The sequence below is a fragment of the Harpia harpyja genome, chromosome 21 (assembly GCF_026419915.1).
Source record: "Harpia harpyja isolate bHarHar1 chromosome 21, bHarHar1 primary haplotype, whole genome shotgun sequence".
Taxonomy (NCBI): domain Eukaryota; kingdom Metazoa; phylum Chordata; class Aves; order Accipitriformes; family Accipitridae; genus Harpia; species Harpia harpyja.
This window is the reverse complement of record NC_068960.1, coordinates 5531676-5551481: the sequence shown is the minus strand read 5'-3', so window position 1 is coordinate 5551481 and position 19806 is coordinate 5531676. Positions and strand designations below refer to the sequence as shown.

General features: G+C 47.9%; 1 protein-coding gene across 4 annotated transcripts; it reads left to right on the top strand.

The window, feature by feature from the left end:
• The first annotated feature begins 2368 nt into the window (after nucleotides 1-2368).
• Nucleotides 2369-18441, top strand: AMZ1 (archaelysin family metallopeptidase 1). 4 transcript variants are annotated; one of them, XM_052773275.1, is made up of 8 exons: nucleotides 2369-2490; nucleotides 8730-9197; nucleotides 9746-10079; nucleotides 10726-10893; nucleotides 11774-11902; nucleotides 12245-12408; nucleotides 13792-13968; nucleotides 17726-18441. In XM_052773275.1, the coding sequence occupies exons 3-8, from the start codon at nucleotides 9776-9778 to the stop codon at nucleotides 18293-18295; spliced, it is 1512 nt and encodes a 503-aa protein (XP_052629235.1). In that variant the 5' UTR covers nucleotides 2369-2490; nucleotides 8730-9197; nucleotides 9746-9775; the 3' UTR covers nucleotides 18296-18441. The 4 variants fall into 4 exon arrangements, with proteins under 4 accessions (XP_052629235.1, XP_052629237.1, XP_052629238.1 ...); XM_052773277.1 differs by having other exon boundaries at nucleotides 2396-2490; nucleotides 8875-9197; XM_052773278.1 differs by having other exon boundaries at nucleotides 2402-2490; nucleotides 8917-9197.
• The last annotated feature ends 1365 nt before the right edge of the window (nucleotides 18442-19806 follow it).

The window sequence follows — 19806 nt, the reverse complement described above, 5'->3', positions numbered from 1 at the left end:
TCAACTTCATTCTTAAAAAATTAACGCCTATTTTCTCATTTCAATTTGTCTGGCTTCAGCCTGCAGCTGTGGGTTTAGGCCATGTCTCTTCTCTCTGGCTTAAACAGTACTTGGGTACCTGCCTTTTCTCCTTCTGGAGCTATTTGTGTCTCGGTATACAATTTTCTTCAGCTAAACAACTACAATCATTTAAGTTCCAGTCTTAGGCATCAGTTTGGGGATTTTTTCATTCCGTTTCCTCCTGAGGATGTGCTGCTCCATGAAGTTTCCTGCACTCACCTACCCAAGGCACGTGCCTCCGTACTTTACATCCTTCCACGCGGAGGCAACAGATTGTGGCCTCTCTAGGAAACGCAACTCGGCATAAACAACTGAGTTTAGAAACAGAATAATGATTGCTGCTGCTCACTGCAGATAAAGGCCACTTGTGGTAAGCATCACGTCTCTGCTGTGACCAGCTTTAATCACAGCTGAGCTAATGCGGAGCGTGGCCATCCCGGCGCTCTTCCACTCCCTCCCCGGCCTTAAATCGCCATCCCTCCGATTCACTGTATGTCTGCCCTCCCTAACTCCTGGCTGTCTTCTCATCTGATTTTTGACCACCTCCTCCTCCCTTTATCCCTTCCCTTTGTATTGATCTTCTCTTAATAAAACCACTCGCCTCCTAAAAAGTAGAGAGTGAAGGTATGGCTGTTTCCTCATCGCTCACTCTGTCTGTGCTCTCCCTCACTATAAGCTCTCCTGGGCAAGGACTACCCACCTTCTCCTGTGTCTGCCCAGGATAAATGCATCATTATGAGAACATTTAATAACGCCACCAGTCCTGTTTACCTGTGCTGGTCAGGCAGTGGTCTGACAGCTAAGCCAAGTATTAATTATTAAGTTAAATGCAATAGGTTTCTTAGCAAAAAAAAAAAAGCACTTTGGAGCATGCTGTATTGGGACAGTATTTTTGCCTGGTTTTAGCTCACGGCTTCCTCGGGCCAGGAGCTGGCTCTCTGAGGCTTGTATTGTTCTAAACATGTTGATGGTGTACTACGAGCAACTTGTAAATAGATAATTTAACTTAATTAATACAAATAAACTCTAATTACAAGTGGCAACCAATTAAAACAGCACAGAGGGCTTCTCCTGTGCTTGGGGTAGCAGCTGAAGTGGAAGATGATGCTATTGCAAGGCCTTAGGACTCCCTCCCGCCCTCCCCGCACGCTGAATCTCGGGAAGGTTTCCCACAAAGAGGCTTCGCAAGCAGCTGCCGCTGCCAGGAGAAGCTGCTGCTTCACCTCTGGGTCTGATTATGATAGCAGCAAATTAGGGCAATTTTTCACCAGTGATGCTGTCGGTGCCTTAAGAGCAATGCAGGTCCCGCGGACGGCAGGCTGCAGCACACGGTGGCGGTTTTACTCTGGTGCTTGCTAACCCCGCAGCACGGCACGTGGTCATTTGTCCACTTCTATGGCCACCTCGGCTCCGGCAGGACATTTCTGCTGGCCCTCGCGAGGCCCTCGGTTGTGCTGGGCGTGCAGATGGCATTTGGGTTGCCAGGACCACTACAGCTCCTGAGGCTGTAAAACGTTTTTTTTTTTCCTAATTTCAGCTTATGTCACTTAGGGACACGCTTGCGTCCCAGCCAGGGTATTCCTTATTCCTTCCATCTAGGGACGGCAGACATGAGGGATCAAAGCGTTGAAGGGATCAAAACATGAAAGACAGAATAAATGAAGCCATGGAGAAATGGGAGCGGAGTTCCACTCCTCTAACGTAATTAACCTTTCCAACAACAGATAATATTCCCAAATTAAAGGACACCGTGGACACGGAAATGCATCCAGGCCATGTGGGAGAGCTGTACTGAGCGGAGCATCAAGGCAAATGCAAACACCGCTCCCACGGAGGAGATCGCATCAGTCGCCGGCATAACCACATAACCAGCGCTCCGGCCTCCAGACACCCACTCCTCCATTCATTTCTTATGAAGAGCGGAGATTAAAGAGCTTGCAGCCCTTGGAGCGCTGCCGCGTCGCTCAGCCCCAGGCTCTTCGGGGAACACGTTTCCCAAAATGAGATCCCGCTTCCTTCTCCTCTCCCAGGCTCCACCGAAACCGGGAAGGACCCGTCCCTGTCACCGAGCCTGTCACCACGCGTGGACACCTTCTCCCTTGCCCCCCCCCCCCCCTTCCCGCGTAACTGCCCCCTCCGCCCCCATCCCCCCCCCGGGGCAGCCCCGCTCCGAGGGCGCCCCCTGGCGGTTGCCCCGCGCATCGGCGTGAGGCGGCTCGCGGCGGCGGCGGCTCGGCGAATCCCGCCGTTTCCAAGACTGAGGGGCCGACCCCCCCCCCCTCGCCTTTTTTCTTCTTCCTCCTCCTCCTCCTCCTCCTCCTGCTGCTCCTCCTGCCGCCGCCGGGCTCCGCTCCGCCTCGTCAACCTCCGAACCGGGTGCCCCGGCCCTCCCGCACCTCCCCGGTCTCCGCAGCCCCGGCCCGGCGGGCGGTGAGTCCTGCCCTCCTCCCCGGGCCGCTTGAGGGGAGGGAAGGGGGGGGCACGGGAGGGGGGGTTCGCCCTCATCGTGAGGGGGGGAGGGCAGCCCTCATCGTGAGGGGAGGGGGGCACAGCCCGGCATGGCGGGAAGCGGGGGCACGGGAGCGCCGGGGAGGGGGGAGGCATCTTGCCGGGTGATGGGCATCGGCCCCCCCCGGGGTCCGGGGGTCCGTGCCCGGGGTAGGGTCCCAGGGTGCTGGGGGTCCTGCCCGGGGTGCTCTCCTGCAGTGCCCGGGCCGCCCTCGGTGCACCCTCCCGGGGGCTTGGGGTGCCGCCGGCTGAGGTTGGGGTCTCGTCCCAGGGTGCTGGGGGGGGGGGGGGACGCGACTCGGTGCTTCCCCACACACCCACCCGTGCCGGTCCTGCCCCGGGGATCGGCACCAACTGCCCCTTTTCCAAATCTGGCGGGGGGCGAGGGGGATGCTGGGGTGTCCCAGGAGCAGGACCTGCTTCTGCAGCGTTTCCAGAACATCCCTCTCGCCCAGCAAACCCCCGGGGCTGGTGGTTAGGGTACAGCTGGCCACTAAGAAATTTGGGGGTTGGGGTCTGTCGTTGTCCCCCCCCCCAAGCCATGCTGGCTTTGTGGCTGCTCGGCCGCGGTACTACCTTGGAGCCCCCTCCTTCTCCTTGGCTGTAAAATGCACATAAACATCCCCTACCTGGCGGCACCACTTAAAAAGCACTTGATTTCTTGGGAGGAGGCACAGCATTACAGTGCATTTATACTGTGTGATGAACCACTTTTATAATGCCTGTGCTCGAGGGAATATCCGACCATAGCCGTACCTGTTTGGGCATTCATCTGTACGGAAAATGCAGCCTCTTTCCTGGCTAACGCTGGGGTTGTCTTGCAGAAACCATTTAGTCTGTCTAGACAAGTATGATGAAGAGCAAAGTGCCTGGAGCTGTGAATGATTAGAGCTTGGGTATCTCTGCAGTGTTAGGTTGGCTGTACAGCACCAGTAAGTGTTGCTCTCTGCATCTGGGTGCTTTTGGGTCTTATGTCAGCAAATGCACAGGAACCAGCTAGCAGATTGTAGAGGTTTGTTTCACGTAAGAGCAAGGGGAGAAGAATGCAGCCAGCCCTTCATCAAACACGTACACAGGAGAAGCACCACAGAGAGTTTAACCGGACTAAACCAAACAGAGATAGCACTAAAAATGATGAATAAATGGGTGATGAGGGGGAGCAGGGAGAAAGGCATATACCGTCAGCTTACTTTTTGGAGGGTAGCACAGAGAAGTTCATGAATGTTTGTATGGCACTTAGAGAGCCCCAAATAGAAGGCACTAAAAAAATGTACCATTATGTATGAGCATAGGATAAATAAAATCCTTAGGACAGAAGAGCAAAACTAGGGATGATGTATGTCCTTAATACATATTCATAGAAAGAAAAGTGTATTGAAGAGATCAGGTTTAACGTAAACCAAAATTTAGGGGAAAGTGGATGTGTAGGTGTTCTTAAATTCTTAAGAACACTTAAGTAAGAATACTTAAATAAGGACATATGCAAGCATCTGTCTCCATCTTGGGTATTTAATGACCTTTACAAATCTAGTCTTTAATCCTGCAAACTTTTCTGCATGTGAGTTGTCCATCTGACTTGTCCAACAATCTAAGTAAATTAATGAGGAAGATTCATGTGAGGACAACCTTCCAGGACTGAGCCTTGCGGCAATAACATATCAATCACTGTTCCAATATGACAGGTAGGTTCTCCTCCCAGTAAATGCATGTGTGAATCCCTGATGGTTTCCACAGCACCAGGAATGACTCACTTTGAGAGAGACCACACAAAGCATCTGTTTCCAAGTCACAAACATATTCTGGAGACATTACACATAAATATTATTGTGATCCGGCAGTACGTGAGGCCAGAAGGTTTTATCTAACTTTATGGTCTGGAACACATACAGATCTGACTCAGTGTTTTGTGGCCATTTAATGGAAAATGAACAGAAGATGTGACAGCTCCTTGTGGGTACAAGTATGGGGATGACCAGGTCCAGAGTGTATTTTCTCCGTAAGCAGAAGAGATCGATTCTGAGAAGTGCTGAGCATTTTTAAATTCCCCTGCAGCCCCTGGGAGTTGCCCCATTTCAGGTCTGAACCTGGCAAAACAGATTTGGTCTGACCCCAGCAGCTGAGCTTATTCAGCAGGCAAAGCCTGGCTCTGTGCAAGGGGCTGCCTTGAGGTCCTCGAGGAAGGAGCTGGACTGCTGAGAATTTTATTTGGACTCGAGTTAAATGCTGTTACACCTCGGTGTCCTCTCTCTGTCCCAACACGCTGGACTTTTTTACCCATTGAGAGTTCAGCTTCTCAGTCAAGAAAAATCTCTTTCTATATATGTCAACAAATAAATTGAGAAAATTGCTTTCAGCCTGTCATCTGTGTGATACTGGGAAGGAAAGACTGATCCTAGAGTGACAGTAACAGATACCAATGGCAAATCTCAGGAAAAGAGCTATTAAGCAACTAGGGCGTGTGTTGATAATTAGTTAATGCTTGTTATGTTTGCTCTGGGCTTTTCATTTCTGTTGACTGGCTATGAATTTTCTGCATTATCAGTGCTTGTTTACAGTACAGCACCTAACTTAGGCAATTAATCAGTTTTAAGAGACTCTGTTAATGTCCCTCTGACATCCAAAGAGCCCAGTTAAGTGAGTCTGCCTCTAAATACTTCACAAGAGCTGAGAGGGGATGGAAACAGAATGAATGTCCTTCTGTGCATTTGCAGCCTGCAGTATATATGAGAGAGTCAGAGTTAGAAATGAGTTAGAAGTCGACTTATAAAATAAACAACTTTAGAATGACCAGCTTAAAAAAAAAATAAAAAATACAATCTGTACAATGTTAGGGCCAAATTCCATAAAATACCAAATAAATCCATTATGTACTGAGTGCCCTTCTCTGGACCTGTACAACAGATTTTCTGCACGCAAGACCATTTCTATCTTGTCAGAATATCCCGAATGAACTCGCGCTGTGTGATATTGCCTTGGCTTTTGAGAATTACACTGTTACTGTCAGCCCCAGGCATATCTATCCAAGAAAGCAATGTCAATATAACAGAGAATAAGTGACATATCTGTGAATTACAAAAAGAATAATTCATAGGTAATTTTCAATTACAGAGAATAATTTATAGGTGCCTGATTTGCAAAGAGAATAATTTATGAGTAACCTGAATTGCATATAAAGCACGTTTACAGGTTACTGTAAGAAAGGGAGTATACCGACGGCTGAGCTGTTACGTGCTGAGACTGGATTTTGGGAGCATTTCCCGTGAAAACACCCACCATGAAAAAAATCCATCAAATTTCATAGTAAAAAGATTTGTGTGATATGCCAAATCTGAGCTGAAACCTCTGTATGTTACCAAAAGCCAGACGTACAGCCCGTGTTGTCCTTGGAGCTCCTGCCTCACAACATGCACCACAAGCAGAAAGGTCACAACTGGGTTCCTACAACACAATCATTGGAAAAAGCTGTCCCCAACAGCAGACAAGGAGCCAAGTGCCAAAACCTTTGGGTTATGTCTGTCTCCACTGCACTGTGTGGATGCGATGATGAAGAATATGAAAGAAAAGAGAGGGAGGTCTCCATAAACTGGACTAGGATTCCCAGCACAGGCTGGCTCCTTCCCTGCTCTCTTAGGGACCTTGCGGATGCCAGGAGGGCACAGGCTCATGTTTCATACTGCACAGACAGGCATTGCTCATTTGTACAATCCAATACAGGTGCTCCTTGTTTTGGAATAATTACATTAGCAAATGGCTGCAAGATGGAATGACAAAATGCAGATTGGGAATAGGATGCTTTTATTCTAATGGTAAAAGTAGAAAATGGCACATCAGTGGACATGATGAGTGTCTCCACTTGCAGCAGATCTTTAAATTATTATTTTGCTTAAAGCATTTCCTCCAGTGCAAATACAAGTTACTGGCCTTTTAAATAAAAAGAGTTACTTTCTCCTCCTCAGGACTTGCTAGTCAAGTCCTATGGCTTGTCAGTAAACAAGGGGCCAAATTAGCTGCTTTTTTTCTTAAAGACGTGATGTCTCCTTCCTATATACCTGAAGGGCAGAAAGATGCATCAGTGCTTCCACTTCTTCATCACCACCTTGGCATCTTAAAAACTGAGGGGAAAAAAAAAAAATTAAAAAAATCCAAGTTAAAGTGCCATTCCCTCCTGAAGCACTGCATCATGGAGTAATACAAGGCACCCTCAACACAAGAACTAAAAATTACAAAGCCCTTTTGCACTACTTCAGTTAGTGAAACACTATATCCATATATTAGATCAAGCACAAATAACATCTACTGTAGTTAATGTTGTAAAATGGTTTCTTTTTCTAAACTGCTAAAGTTGTCCATAAAAATTTTCTGAAGCATTAATTTTCTCCAGTGAAGTATTTTAGAAAAGCTTGTTAAAGAAAAGTTACTGTGTTGGATTTGGAGAACATAATGGGTTGCTACTGTTCTGTCGGAAGCAAAACCAGAGTCTCCAGGAGACAGAGGCATGCATTGCTCCAGACTGTGTGTTGCAAGTGAATTCCTGTCCTTGAGCTTTCAAACCACTAAAGTGTAATCATGGGCATCTTTGGGCATGGTGGACATTCACAAAACACCCATGGTCATAGCTGGGAATGTCTGGAGCTGGGTGAATGTCCCCTTTTAGGAAGCCTTGGGAAACAATGTATATCCCATAGCTTTGGGTACACACTATATTCCATGAGAGAGCCCCGGGGAACACACGCTAGAAGACTGTGCGCTCATTGTATCTGCTGTTGCATACGTCCCATTTAGAAAAGAAAAATCCATTCATTTTTTAACCAGCTCCTCCTCCCCCAGACCCACACTCCATTTATTGCCAGGAAGCGCTGATGAAAGTGGCTCGTGCTTCTCAGAAACCTTCTTTGACAAGATCACTCTCAACCTGGACCAAGCGCAAAGTCTCTCCTTGATTTCCCTGGGAGCAACACACAGTCAGTAGCTCACAGGATCGCATCCTCAGTCATTTTAATATTGCTAATAGTTTCCAAGTGTAAGTTCTGCATATGACTGGAAAAACGATGCTCGTATTTAAGGTTTGTGCAGAACAAGTGAAATCTTGGCCTTAGGAAAAGGCAAATCTCCACCCTCGCCCAAGGCAAAACTCCTGATGACCTGGTGGGGTCAGACTCAATTCATCCTCCCAAATCTGGAAGCAAGTCAGAAGTGTAGAGATTTGGGTGACAAAGCATAGAACGACATCACATGAACCCTTGTTGCTACCTGTAAAAACCAGCAGAAGCACTTGGGACATTTTTTGGGCAATAAGAAGAGGTGGCTGAGAAAGCATCGCAGATTTTATTTCTAAACTTTCATTGTATTAGGGCCCTTGTACCACTTCAGATCCCACTGTGCTGTCTGCTGTCAGCCTTTAATGCTAGCGAAACACAAAGCTTGCAAAAATAAAAGGAAATGCTTACCCGCTCCCTCTCCTAGGCTATATGCCCTTAGCACCAAAAAAGATCATACAAACCGAGTCTTTTTTAAGGACCGCTTATACATACACATATCTTCCCAAGGGTTAGATGTAAAGAAATTCAGTGTTAATTTTAATGGGCTGCTACCTTTCTCTTACAGTGCAAACTACCAGAGCCTTCTTTGCATAACTGAGCAAAGACTTTGGCTCATATTGGTACTATTTTTTAAATATTAAATTTTCTTGTTACATTGCTGTCCTCAAGGGCCACTGAATGTCACTTATCTGACAGAGCGAGGCTGCAAACCTACTTAAATTATAGACTTAACCAGTTTCTCCTAAAAATATTTCCCCTTTTTCAGTGACTGAATGATGCTATTATAATGACGATGGTCAGCAGCTGATACATTTGCTTATCCACCCAGAAAGCTTGTCTGGTTTCTTTTCAGTTAGTATTAACTTGCCTAATAGAAGATTATACTTATTGCTAGAAACCCTGTGCTTTTGTTCATATATACCTGCATATTTTTCATTCTCCTGTATACAGGTGGAGCACTTACCTGTGGGAGGCAACTTTGCCCAAAGTGCTGCTCCAAAATACTCTAGTTCTACTTGGCTTGATCTCCTTACAAAAAAAATGAATGTCTTTGGAAAAATCCAGACATAGGTTAGCCGTAGGGGTTGTACTTTGTTTCCTCTTTGTCTTCCCTTTCCCCAGGATGTCTACTGGAATCTCCATAAGTGCATAAACTGCAATGGGAAATAGGTGCTTGACTTCTACAGCTTTGGAAAACGCTGGCCTTAGAAAGGACCCTGGAGAGGATATTTCTGGGATGCTCTGAATTAATTTCTTTCTGCTGCAGGCTTTCATTTGCTCTTTATTTACCACTTTACATCATCACCAGCATTCCTGATGCTAACACGGTGTGACATGAAGTTATTCACGAAGTGACATGATGGCAACGGGCCCAGACATATCTTGCTAGAGAGGCGGCAGCACCAGCAAACACAAGTCTCGCACACCAAGTCCCACCTGTGGATCAGGCTGGGCAAACCTTCCCACATCTTGCAGCCTGACAACAGCACTGGGAGCCGGCAAATGCCCCGGGGTTGATACCTAAGAGTGAGGACTGAAAGCTGTTAGAGGAAATTGTCAACAGTGAACAGCTGCTTTTACTGGTGTCAGGTAAGTCAGAAGTTTAGGTTTCTGACAGCTAGACAGATAAATAAAGACCAAGATCTACCTCTTCTTTCCTGCCATGGACCTATGCCTTCAAGAGCCCCAAGGAGTGTGGTTTAGCCCCAGCAAAAAGGAGCACCACCTTTCAACATCATATGAGGGCCAGTGCAGCCAGTTGCACAACACACAGAGGTATTTCCCATGTTATTGGGACTTCAGGATAGAGCACCAAAAAAAAAAAAAAAAAAAAAATCAAAATATCTGATTTAATCCAGACTTCTGGTAGCAATAATAAGGCTATGCATTTCTTGAGCACCATCTACTGGTACATTGTCCATAAACCAGTGACATACCCGCAGATGTAGAGCACCCTATAACAGCTACTCTCATGTAACCGTGTAGGGCTCCTGGCCAGCACTCTGGACAGCATTTATAAGCTCCCAATCAAACCTTACAGCTGGGATCTTGGGGCAAACTGCTTTGAGAGCAAAGCATGAGAAGGTTTCCAGGTCGGTTGTGAGGCCCTGTGCTGATGGTTGTATCCCCTCCTGCAGGCAGTGCCACAGCTGGTGGGTTTCTCCGCGATGCTGCAGTGCAAACACGCTCAGGAATTCAGTTTCGGGCCCCGGGCTCTGAAGGACGCGCTGATCTCCACCAACCCAGCCCTGCAGGAGCTGTATGCCAAAGCTTTCTCCAGGGCAGAGAAGCTGTTCCTTTCTGAAGCCTACAACCCACAGAGAACGCTCTTCTGCACGCTGCTTATCCGGACGGCTTTCGACTGGCTCCTCAGCCACCCCGATGCCCCTGAGGACTTTGAGATGTTCTATCACGCCATGCTGAGGAGGAAGCAGAACTTCTGTCGAAAGCACATTTACCTGCAACCTATAGGTAATGCGGGCATCTTCACTGAGCCACCTGGAAAGGTATGGGAGGGAGGTGGGTGGTACTGAACGCTACTAACATCCTCTTCTAAGGACTAACCTGCAAAATGCAATTGCCATAGCAAAGGTAAGTGTAATACCAAATGCTCTGACATGTCCCCAGTCCAGAGTCACAAGCCACGATGACAACCACCAGTAGACCTGCCCTGTAAATGGTATGTGTGCCCCTGGGTGAGATTTGCTGTGAATATATGTATGCATACATACATACATATACACCTAGATGTAAAACAATGCTGGATAAAACAGTGTTTCTGGAGCTCCATCCCTGATGGTTCATTAAAAACAGCCACCCATTCCCACATTAATCCTTCTGCACAACTTAAAATAGGAGACAATCTTCCTAGCATATCTGCTGTGCTAACGAGAGAGCGTACTAATGCCTTAAGCCACCTCTCAGAAAGAGCCCCCTCTTCTCCTCCATATCTGTATAACCTTCTAGAGATGTCCGCCACATCCCAGAGTAAGCAATTAACTTCAGAATGAACCAGCCTTCCTCTTCCTCAGTTGCTGTGGCCAGCCCCACAAAACCCCTTCAGACCCTGTGGTTCACCCTAGCTTTAAAAAACTGATAATAGAGCTTCTCTTCTTAGACTTAATCGAAGGGCCTGCCGGGCTCTCGCTGCTGGATTCCCTCCAGAGCTGTGTTGAGTCTTTCTTCCTGGGTCTCCGTGTGAAGTGCCTTCCCTCCATCCCCATCTCTTCCATTCACTGCTGCTACCGCCACAGCCGGGACTCGGACAGGGTGCAGCTTCACGCAGGTAAGGACCTGGGAGCGGGGAGCCCATAGAGACATCAGCTTGGCACGCAGGCACGAGCCCTCCCTTAGGAAATGCCTGAAATAGCCCTTCATTGCCTGAGCAGGGAGGGGATGAGGAAGGGAGTAATCCTGTTCCCATGGAAAACCCAGAACTTTGAGGCTGGAAACAGGAATAAAACACAAAGTGACTTTCATCATATTTTCCTCTGCTGTTTGTATTTTTCAGTGCTATTATGTTTAGGTCCAGCTCTGCAAAGTGATCGGATCAGCTCTGCGGGAAGGCACTGTTGATTTGGTGCAGTCTGAGTTCTCCCATCTCTTGTCCAGAGCCAAAGTAAATCAGTGGCCTGGGTGGTGCAGGTGGGGAACTCATTGGCCTTTCACGTTAGGAAATCTGGGTTCAAGTGTCACACAGCTCCCCAGGGAAGTGGGTTTGTCAGCTGCCAAACTCTCACTGCACAAACATCCATCTGGAACAAGCTGTTTGCAGGTATCGTGGGCAGCACGTGCTCAGCACAGACCTAGCACTGCAGCGATGTGGCTGCTCCAGGTCAGGTCTGAAATGTCTGTAGGGAAATTTTTCTACTTCCAGGTGCTCATTTCCATGGGTTAGTACTGAATTCACCTACATCTCTGCCCTTAGCTCTGCTTTGTTTTAACTCTGTGCTCAGCACCACTTCCAAAGTCAGGTCTGCTCATACTCTGATTTGAGGAGATGGGCTACACAGCCATGGTTCTCCATCCAAGATGCTGAATCCAACAGCTCTGGCTACCTGTGGCTTGGATTACATCCTCCTCCCCATGAGCAGCAGAAATTCTGGCTCTTGCATGCCTTCCAGGGATGTTTCATTTTAATGAACATCTCTCTTGTATTTCTCCAGATGGGATCCTGAATTTCCTGAAGAACAACAAGCCCATGGATGCCCTGTGTGTCCTTGGACTCACTCTGCTGGACCTTTACCCATGTGAGACCTGGAGCTTCACGTTCAGCAAATTCCTGCCAGGACAAGGTGGGATTGGTGTCCCATGATCTCCTAGCACAGCATGCATATAAATAAGGCAGCACTGTACCAAAAAGCCCTCGCTGCAAGACTGGAATAGTCAAATCCTATCCTTAACGTGTTATTCTCTCCCTGATAAGAGGAAGTAGGTTTTCCCAATTTAAAATTAGCAGTCAGGGCTCCTGCTCCAGGCAAAGGTAACTGAGGTGCTACAAACCTTTTGGGAAGTGTCTCATCACACCCTTTGTGCTCAACTGGACTGTGCTACAACAGCTTTCTTTTCATGCTGCCCAAGGTGAGAGACGGTCATAAGAGAGCTGATGCCTAACTTGTACGTGCCTCTCTTTACAGAAGTAGGAGTCTGCAGCTTTGCCAGATTTTCTGGGGATTTCCCCCAGGCTGGCTGTAGCAGCTTGAATCCACTCACACAGAAAGAACGGTTATGTGAAGTCAGCAAGGAGAGCAGAGACCGGACATTGCCATTCAGTGCCCAAGAGATGGTCCAGTGCTGTAAGGTAGGACCGGCACCCCGTATTTCTTGCCATGTAGGGTTAAATATTTCAGGCCTGGGCATAATCCACATCTCGGCCCAGTAAAGCAGGCATGAGACTCTGCTCCCAGAAGATGCAGGCAATCACTGCTTAATCACACTTAACACAGTCCTAAAGAGCTTGTATTTTAGTGCACCAGGTAGACAACTCTTACTCCCCTTGTCACTGGAGCAAACCAAAGCATCAGCTGTATAGTGAGGCTACAGGACTTGCCTTATGTCATGGAGCAACACTGAAACAAAACCCCTGCCCAGCTCCCAGGCTTGTGCTTGGGTAATCTGAGTATTTTGCTTGCCAGATGATGCACGTGCAGTAGGATCTGTTAGGTGATACAGTATTTGGAGGTGAATCAGAGTATCTAGCGGAGTTGTGTGTTAACAAATGGATGGCTGGGAAGGGGTGACTGTGTCTTCCTCAGACATCGGTATCCATAAGGGGAAGGGACCACTTGACAGACCTGCTTACATAGATGGATAGATGAGAAAAATACCTCAGACAAGTTTGCACTTATATTTACACGCAGATGCCCTTAAACCCATTATCTCCAACACATCCCCTTCACAAGTGCTGTCCTCCCTCATCCCAGCATCTCCCCTGTGCCCTCGTGCCAGCTCCTGCTTTCAGCGCTTCTCCCAAAGCTGGCCCACGCGGAGCAGCCGCACCAACACCTTTGATGCCATTTCTTTCTGCCTCCCCTGGTATTTGCTCAGGATTTCTGAGGCTGAGGTCTCTTCCTGTAGCAATTTCAAATGATGTTAGGTGGCAATGGGAGGAGGAGGGGAATCCTCCATCCTCAGCCTTTCCACGGTTGCCAATTCCCAAGGCAGTCATGCTTGGCCAGCTGACTCCAGCTTAGTTTTTGCTTTGGCACAAACGTTAAGAGCATCTGCTTCGGAAGGACCCAGATCTGTTATTGCCAATAGCTTCTTACAGTTTTCTCACGTGGACTGTGCTGCTCTTTTCAGACCGCAGTGGGACTGTTTTTTCTCCCCTTAAGAAAACAAAAAACCCAAACACCACACTGTCCTTGGGGAAGAGAGTGACAGCAGCACTGCCCTACAGCTCTGAACATGCGATCTACAGGGTTTTCCCACAGCTGCTTCTAAAAAAAACACACCCACCCTTCCTCCTCCACCACACAAACATGGATGTTGGGGTACCTGGGAAGAAGGGAGCCATGTTCCCCTTCCACCTCGGAAAAGCCTAGGCTGGAGAACTGCCAGGGCTGAGCAATGAGTCAGTTAGCCTGTTGGGGAGCAGGGAAAGGGAAACAACAGAGGAGGAAGAAGAGGTGACAGTGAAAGCAGGAATGACCATACGCCGCTGTAATTTTTGCTTTCCTGAAAGGTGACCTGCCACGAGATCTGCCACCTGATGGGGCTGGGGACCTGCCGCTGGCTGCAGTGCATCATGCAGGGCGCGCTGAGCCTGGACGAAGCCCTGCTGCGGCCTCTGGAGCCGTGTCCCATCTGCCTTCGGAAGCTGCAGCACGTCGTGGGTTTCAAACTCATCGAGCGCTACAGGGTGAGAGACAGATCCATCAGCCCTTCCTAAAGCAAGGGGACATAGCAGGGAGCAGAGCGGCTCACCCCAAACCACAGCATTCAATGCACTGCAGCAGCATGTTAAATGCAGATGCTCTCAGTGCAAGGTGCTAAGAAAGCAAGCTTACACCTAAATGGAGGGGGGTGGTTGTACACATGGTCTGTGACTAACATAGCACTTTACACAAGCTCTAGGGCTTTTGGCTGTTCACAACAAGGGACAGTGCAACAGGCTGACCACATTTTGCTACTCCCAAAAATGAGGTGGGGAGGGCAGGCAGATTTCAAACCAGAGGGTCAGCGAGCGCAGCAATTCCCACATCTATACCTTTTCCTGTGTGCCGCCATGGTTTTCTGCCTCTCTGGGGCTGCTGGTAAGAGGGAAAAAATATTAAATGTGTACGTTGCTGCAGTTCCTCTGTTTAAAGATATGAGAAAGAATGCCAAATTATTACCCCCTAATAAGTGGAGGGTCCCAGACTCATCTTTTGTCTCTTCTCTCCCACCCATAAAACTCCTAACACCACATTTAGACAACACCAGGAATAGTGCTAAGATGCCCTTAGCTCTAGAAAGTGTTCTCTCCCTCTGCTGTCCAAAAAGCAGGATTCAGTAGCCAAGCGGCTGGTGGAATAGAAATAATGTCATCATTCTCACTCGGCACCCTATCTTCTCCCTGGTTATAATTCCTGTCTGACACACATCATGTTCAGAGACAGGACTTTTCACGGCTGCCTACTTTAAAGTATGTGGGTTATATTTGTAACAAGATACATGCAGAATGAGAACGGGGATGCCTCTAGTTTCATTCAGCTTGGAATCAGATGCACAGAAGCACAGCAAAGGACGTGGGGGAAAAAAAAAAACAAACAAACAAACCCACGTTCATGTGGTTTTGCTGCTTGTCTGTGCATCTGCAGTGGTGTTAGACCATTCTCTGATTTCAAGGCTGGCTGGTCCCTGCTTCTGTCTGAGAGGTACCTAAATTGCTGAGACTACCAGAGGAGTAAAATTCCATTTTATTTAAACACCCAGCCTGTCAGCATCCAGCTATTGCTTTCTAGAAGAGAACTGCCATCTGGATTAAGCTTTTTCTAGAAACATTTTTGCATTTACACCTGCAGTAAATACTGTAATTGGCTCAGCATCCCCTGGCAACAGTGAACACAAACCTGAAGAGAGGATACACTTGCCAAATGTCACATCTGCTTCCTTGACAAGGAAAAGCTCAGCTATATGTAGTACAAGCTGGTATAAGACAGTTGTGATAATCTCAGTGAGAGGCTTTGCTATAGCATTAAGAGGAAATATAAATGCCAGAGATGAATTAAACAGTTAAGGAACCAGACAGAAGAGACCACAAAGCATTTGGAGACAATATCAGATAGCAAAGTTGCTTGCTAAGCACGTTTTGAGAGGTTGTGGCTGGCCAAGTGCAAGTCTAAAGTCACATTTCCCTTTGGAAAACTACCACGGATCCCCACCTGCCACATAACAGCCCCAGACGCTCATAATAAATACAGGAAATGCCAGATACAAAGCTGTTCCTTGCCAGCAGCAGCAGGTAATGCTGCTGAAGTCTGCAACTGAGACACAGTTACCAACAGAAGAGCTTGTGGGACAGGAAACCAGTCCTTATGCAGGAGGAAGAGCCCCTCAATTTATTTAGCTGAGTTGCACTCAGAAACATACTCCATTTTTTCATTACAGCTGCTTATTCTAGCATGAGTCATCTTGAAAACTGAAAGCAAATCAATTCTCATGGTGTTTCCCCACCACAACCAACATTTCCAACTGCTGCTTCTGCAGCATCCCAGGCTGTTCTGCATGTAGCAGAGATAAGGTTGCAGCGGCCACGCTGCAGAAGAAAACAGCGTTCGAGCTGCTCTTATAAGTTGGGTTAGCTACATCCTCACCATGGTGTTAATCGCAGTATCTACTCTTAGGCGCAGTGTGGCTGCACTGCTGCTGGGGATGACATCGGTGCCATGGCAGAGGGGTTTGAAAAACTTCCCGTGCCAAACCCAGAGCCCCTTGAGGTGTCAGACAACAGGTTTCATTCTTAGTGACTTACCTGGGGTGGGCATCCACTTTGAATGCTCCTGCCTGCAGGTAAGCTAAAACTGTGAAGACCTTATCCCTTTCTAAGTATGAGAACATAAAAAAAGGCTGCAGCCCTACAAACCCTTCCCAAATTTGAATCAATAAACCACCCAGAGGGTGAGAGGCAGGAAAGATTTTGGGGTTTTGCTAGCAATCTTGAGTCAATCATCCCCTCCTTTTGCCTTAAATAATCCAGATACACTGTTCAAACATCCTCATTTCAGCAGCTCTTTCTCTTCTTAGGAATCGTGCTAAGTAGCAGTTGTGATTTCTTCCCAGACTCACTACTCTTGGGAATTTTGAGACATTATAAAATCATGGGGTGGTTGCAGCTTTCCAATAGCTTTGCTGTTCCCTGCCCTAGTCCCACTCCTATTGCAGCTTCTGGTGCCGTCTTTGTTTTTTAAACCCAGAGGGAGGGAAGGGCTATTGGAGGTGGGATGAGGCAGGAGAAAAGTTGTCCCTTTACATTTTTTCTTGCCCCAGAAGGAGGGGGGCAGGGTGGATTAACTTAGCTGAAAGAGTCCATTTTATTCTCGTATGAAATTCTTCCCTGAGGCTTCATGCACAGACTGAAATGAGAAACAGGGCCGATTTCTCCCACCCACTCAATTTGAGCTCTTTTATCCTTTCTGTCACTCGCCTGAAGAGAGAGCAATGGAGGAGGGAAGAGGGAGGGAGTAGTGGGGTGCTGCGGGAGAAGGGAGCTCTGCAGGGCTGGAAATCTCCTGCCCGTTTCTCAAACACTACAGCTGACCCTGAGCTCAGCTCATATGGACCCAGCACAGTGACAGGCACACCAGGGGCTACACCTCGGGTTAATACTCTGACTGTCACTGCTGTTCCCTAAAGCAACCGCAGGGCTTTGCAAAGGTATCACCTGGGAGCTGCAGAAAATAAAGATGAAGAAATAGGCCACGAGGGTGTGAAAAAGCTGAAAAACACACAAAAAAACCCCAACACATGCCAACAAGGCAGACAAGGAGATCACCTTTTATCCAGCGATGACTGGAGTACTGCGATTCATTCCCCAAAGCATAAGGAGTAAATGTGCCAGAAGCAACCCGTTATATGCCCTATTGTAGCATTTAATATTTAAAAAGGAAATTGTCTCAGACATTTTCCTTTCATTAATTCTTTCCTGGAACCCAGCCTTCCCACTTGTGCATTGCAGCTCGAGAGGAGAAGAGCTATTCTTAGGAATAAAATGCACATTACCACAGGAGTTAACAACATGATGAAACAAGATTTTTCACCACTATCTCAGGAGCTTTTATGACACAGCTTCCTCTAGAGAGGCACTGGTCTGGCTCTCATGGAGATCACATCCACACAGCAGGGAGTGATTTTGTGCTGTTTTCTCCTACCATCTTCAATAATAGAGCAGATACAGTCCACATCTGACTGGAGGCAGCTCTGCCACAGACACTGACTCCAAGCAAATGGGACAAGAGGAAGCCCCTGCTTCATAGGGTAACCATGAGTTGTCTGAACCCATCTTCTGGCAGAGAGGGCCACAGCATCATCTGAAGCTGAGCCACCGAAGATGAATAGGTTTGCCTGACAGACACTGGGAAAGGCATAACTGTTTTCTTTCATTCTCTATAATGAAACCTTTTTTCATCTCATCACAGAAGCTCTATGCTTGGACACAGACTGTATTGTCCACGTGGCCAAGGCAAGAGTCAGCAGACCTGTCCGCCTCCGAGGACATCCTTCCATTCAGCTCAGACTCCGGGATGTGCTGCGAGAACGACTCTGAAGCTGTGACCTCCTTGTCCGAGCCACTGACACCAGACACTTGCAGCCAGGCCCTCTCCATCGGCCAGGAGCTGGAACAGGACGAGCATTCGTGTTCGCTGACAGAGGCGCACAGCCAGCCCCAGCTCGCCGGACCCACCAAGTCCACAGATATCATTAAAGATTATGAACTGTGGCTGGGGACATGCATTGCTGCCTTAGAGAGGAATGTCTCTGAGGAGGAACTGGCTCAGGTAGACAAGACCGTGGATGCCCTGGCTAAGTGGGAAATGTTCACAGGACAACTGCCTGCTATGAAGAAGGACCTACCCTTTGCTAGGGACAACACCGGGCTACGGAAAGTTCTTGGAGACAAATTTTCCTCCTTGCGGAGGAAACTGAGTTCTAGAAAACTGTCCAAAGGGGAATCATCCCCTCATCGTTGGCGGTGGGAGGAAAACTAGGCTGGGCCTGCCTTGGGTTGGGCCAGCTTTGCTCCCGCAGCTTTGGTTATGTTAGTGCCCTGCTTCTGACCTTTCTCACCCCAAGTTTTTGCTGTCAGACAGAAACAGCAACTCCCCACAGGAATAAAAGGTGTTTCTTTTTCTGAGATTGCTAACATATTTTTGATGTGATCAGTTCTTCTCTAAGGGTTTTTCCTGTGCTGGTCTAAGAGACAGCACTACTCCAAACCCACATCAAATCCTGTGAGGGCACTTGTATTTTCTTGCCGTATTTCATTTGGTCTGAAGTCAGCCAGGAAGAGGTCCATGCTAAACACTAAACACGTTCACACAGAAGCTTGGACCATCTGAACAAACAGATGCAAATTAAACCAGGGCAGCTCTCCCATACACAGAGCTCTCCTCCGCTTAGCATTTTAGTCTAAAGCACAGATTATATTTCTCCCTCTCCTCTCCCCTCATACCAAATGCTCATCTCTGTTCTGGTCACCGCCCCATCAGCTGGAGGTTGTGTGGAGCGTAGGAGCACAACCGTGGCCGATGGACTCACGCTACGAGTAGGGGGCAGAGATGGAGGAGGACAGGCACAGAGTCAGCTAGTAAAGCACAAAGATCCCTGGCCGCTCATCTGCCTTAAAGAACAGTGTTAGTGTGATGACTGGCTTTTGGCGGACACTCAAGGGGATCTCCAGAGCTGCTTCAGTTCAAACAAAGCCAGGCTTGGAGCCCTGAGCTGTAACTACTCACATCCTCTGTAGATTGGCACAGGAGAGAAAACCTTTGAAACCATTCACACACTCATCATTACCTTAAAAGGGGGAACTACACATGCATTCCTCTCTTTCTGCCTTGACAAGTTAACACCCTGGCCCTTTCCCTCTTCTCCACTCCATAAGTCACCCACTGACCAGGAACGGGTGCTGTGCTGGCACCAGGAGCTGCAGAGCCTGCCTTCCCATTGCCAGGGCATGCCGTTCCTCTCCAGCTATTTATAGACGGAGCTCAAGAGGCCAACGGGTTTTCAAGCTCTATAACAGCAGCACGCTGGGAGAAGGCTGGCTCTCTCCATCCCCAGTTCACTCAGACCTCAGCACTGATAACACTTGCTGCAGCTCACAGCTACATGGCCACGGTTCAGATTTCTCCCATCTAAAAATATCGGCAGGTAGGACTGGGTCCAGTTCAGCTGGGAGGAGAGAGAGGATGTTTCCCTCAGAGGAGCTAACGGCTTTGGCTTGCCTGAGCGCTTGCCCTGTGCACTCTGAGGGCCTCAAACAATGCAGTAACCCTGCAATGCATTTCTGGAGCCAGAAGGGAGAGGATCGGTGGAAAACATCTCAGAAAAGCTTGAGATTTACACGTGCAGGTGAGTAGAAGAGATGATCTCGTAATAAATTCAGCTGGATTCTGGAAACACAAGCGACTTCACATCCGCATGATTCATACAGGGAGAAAGAGGGAGTTCTGGCTTTGGGACAGATGACAGTAATTCCTGGAAACATTTTTTCCAG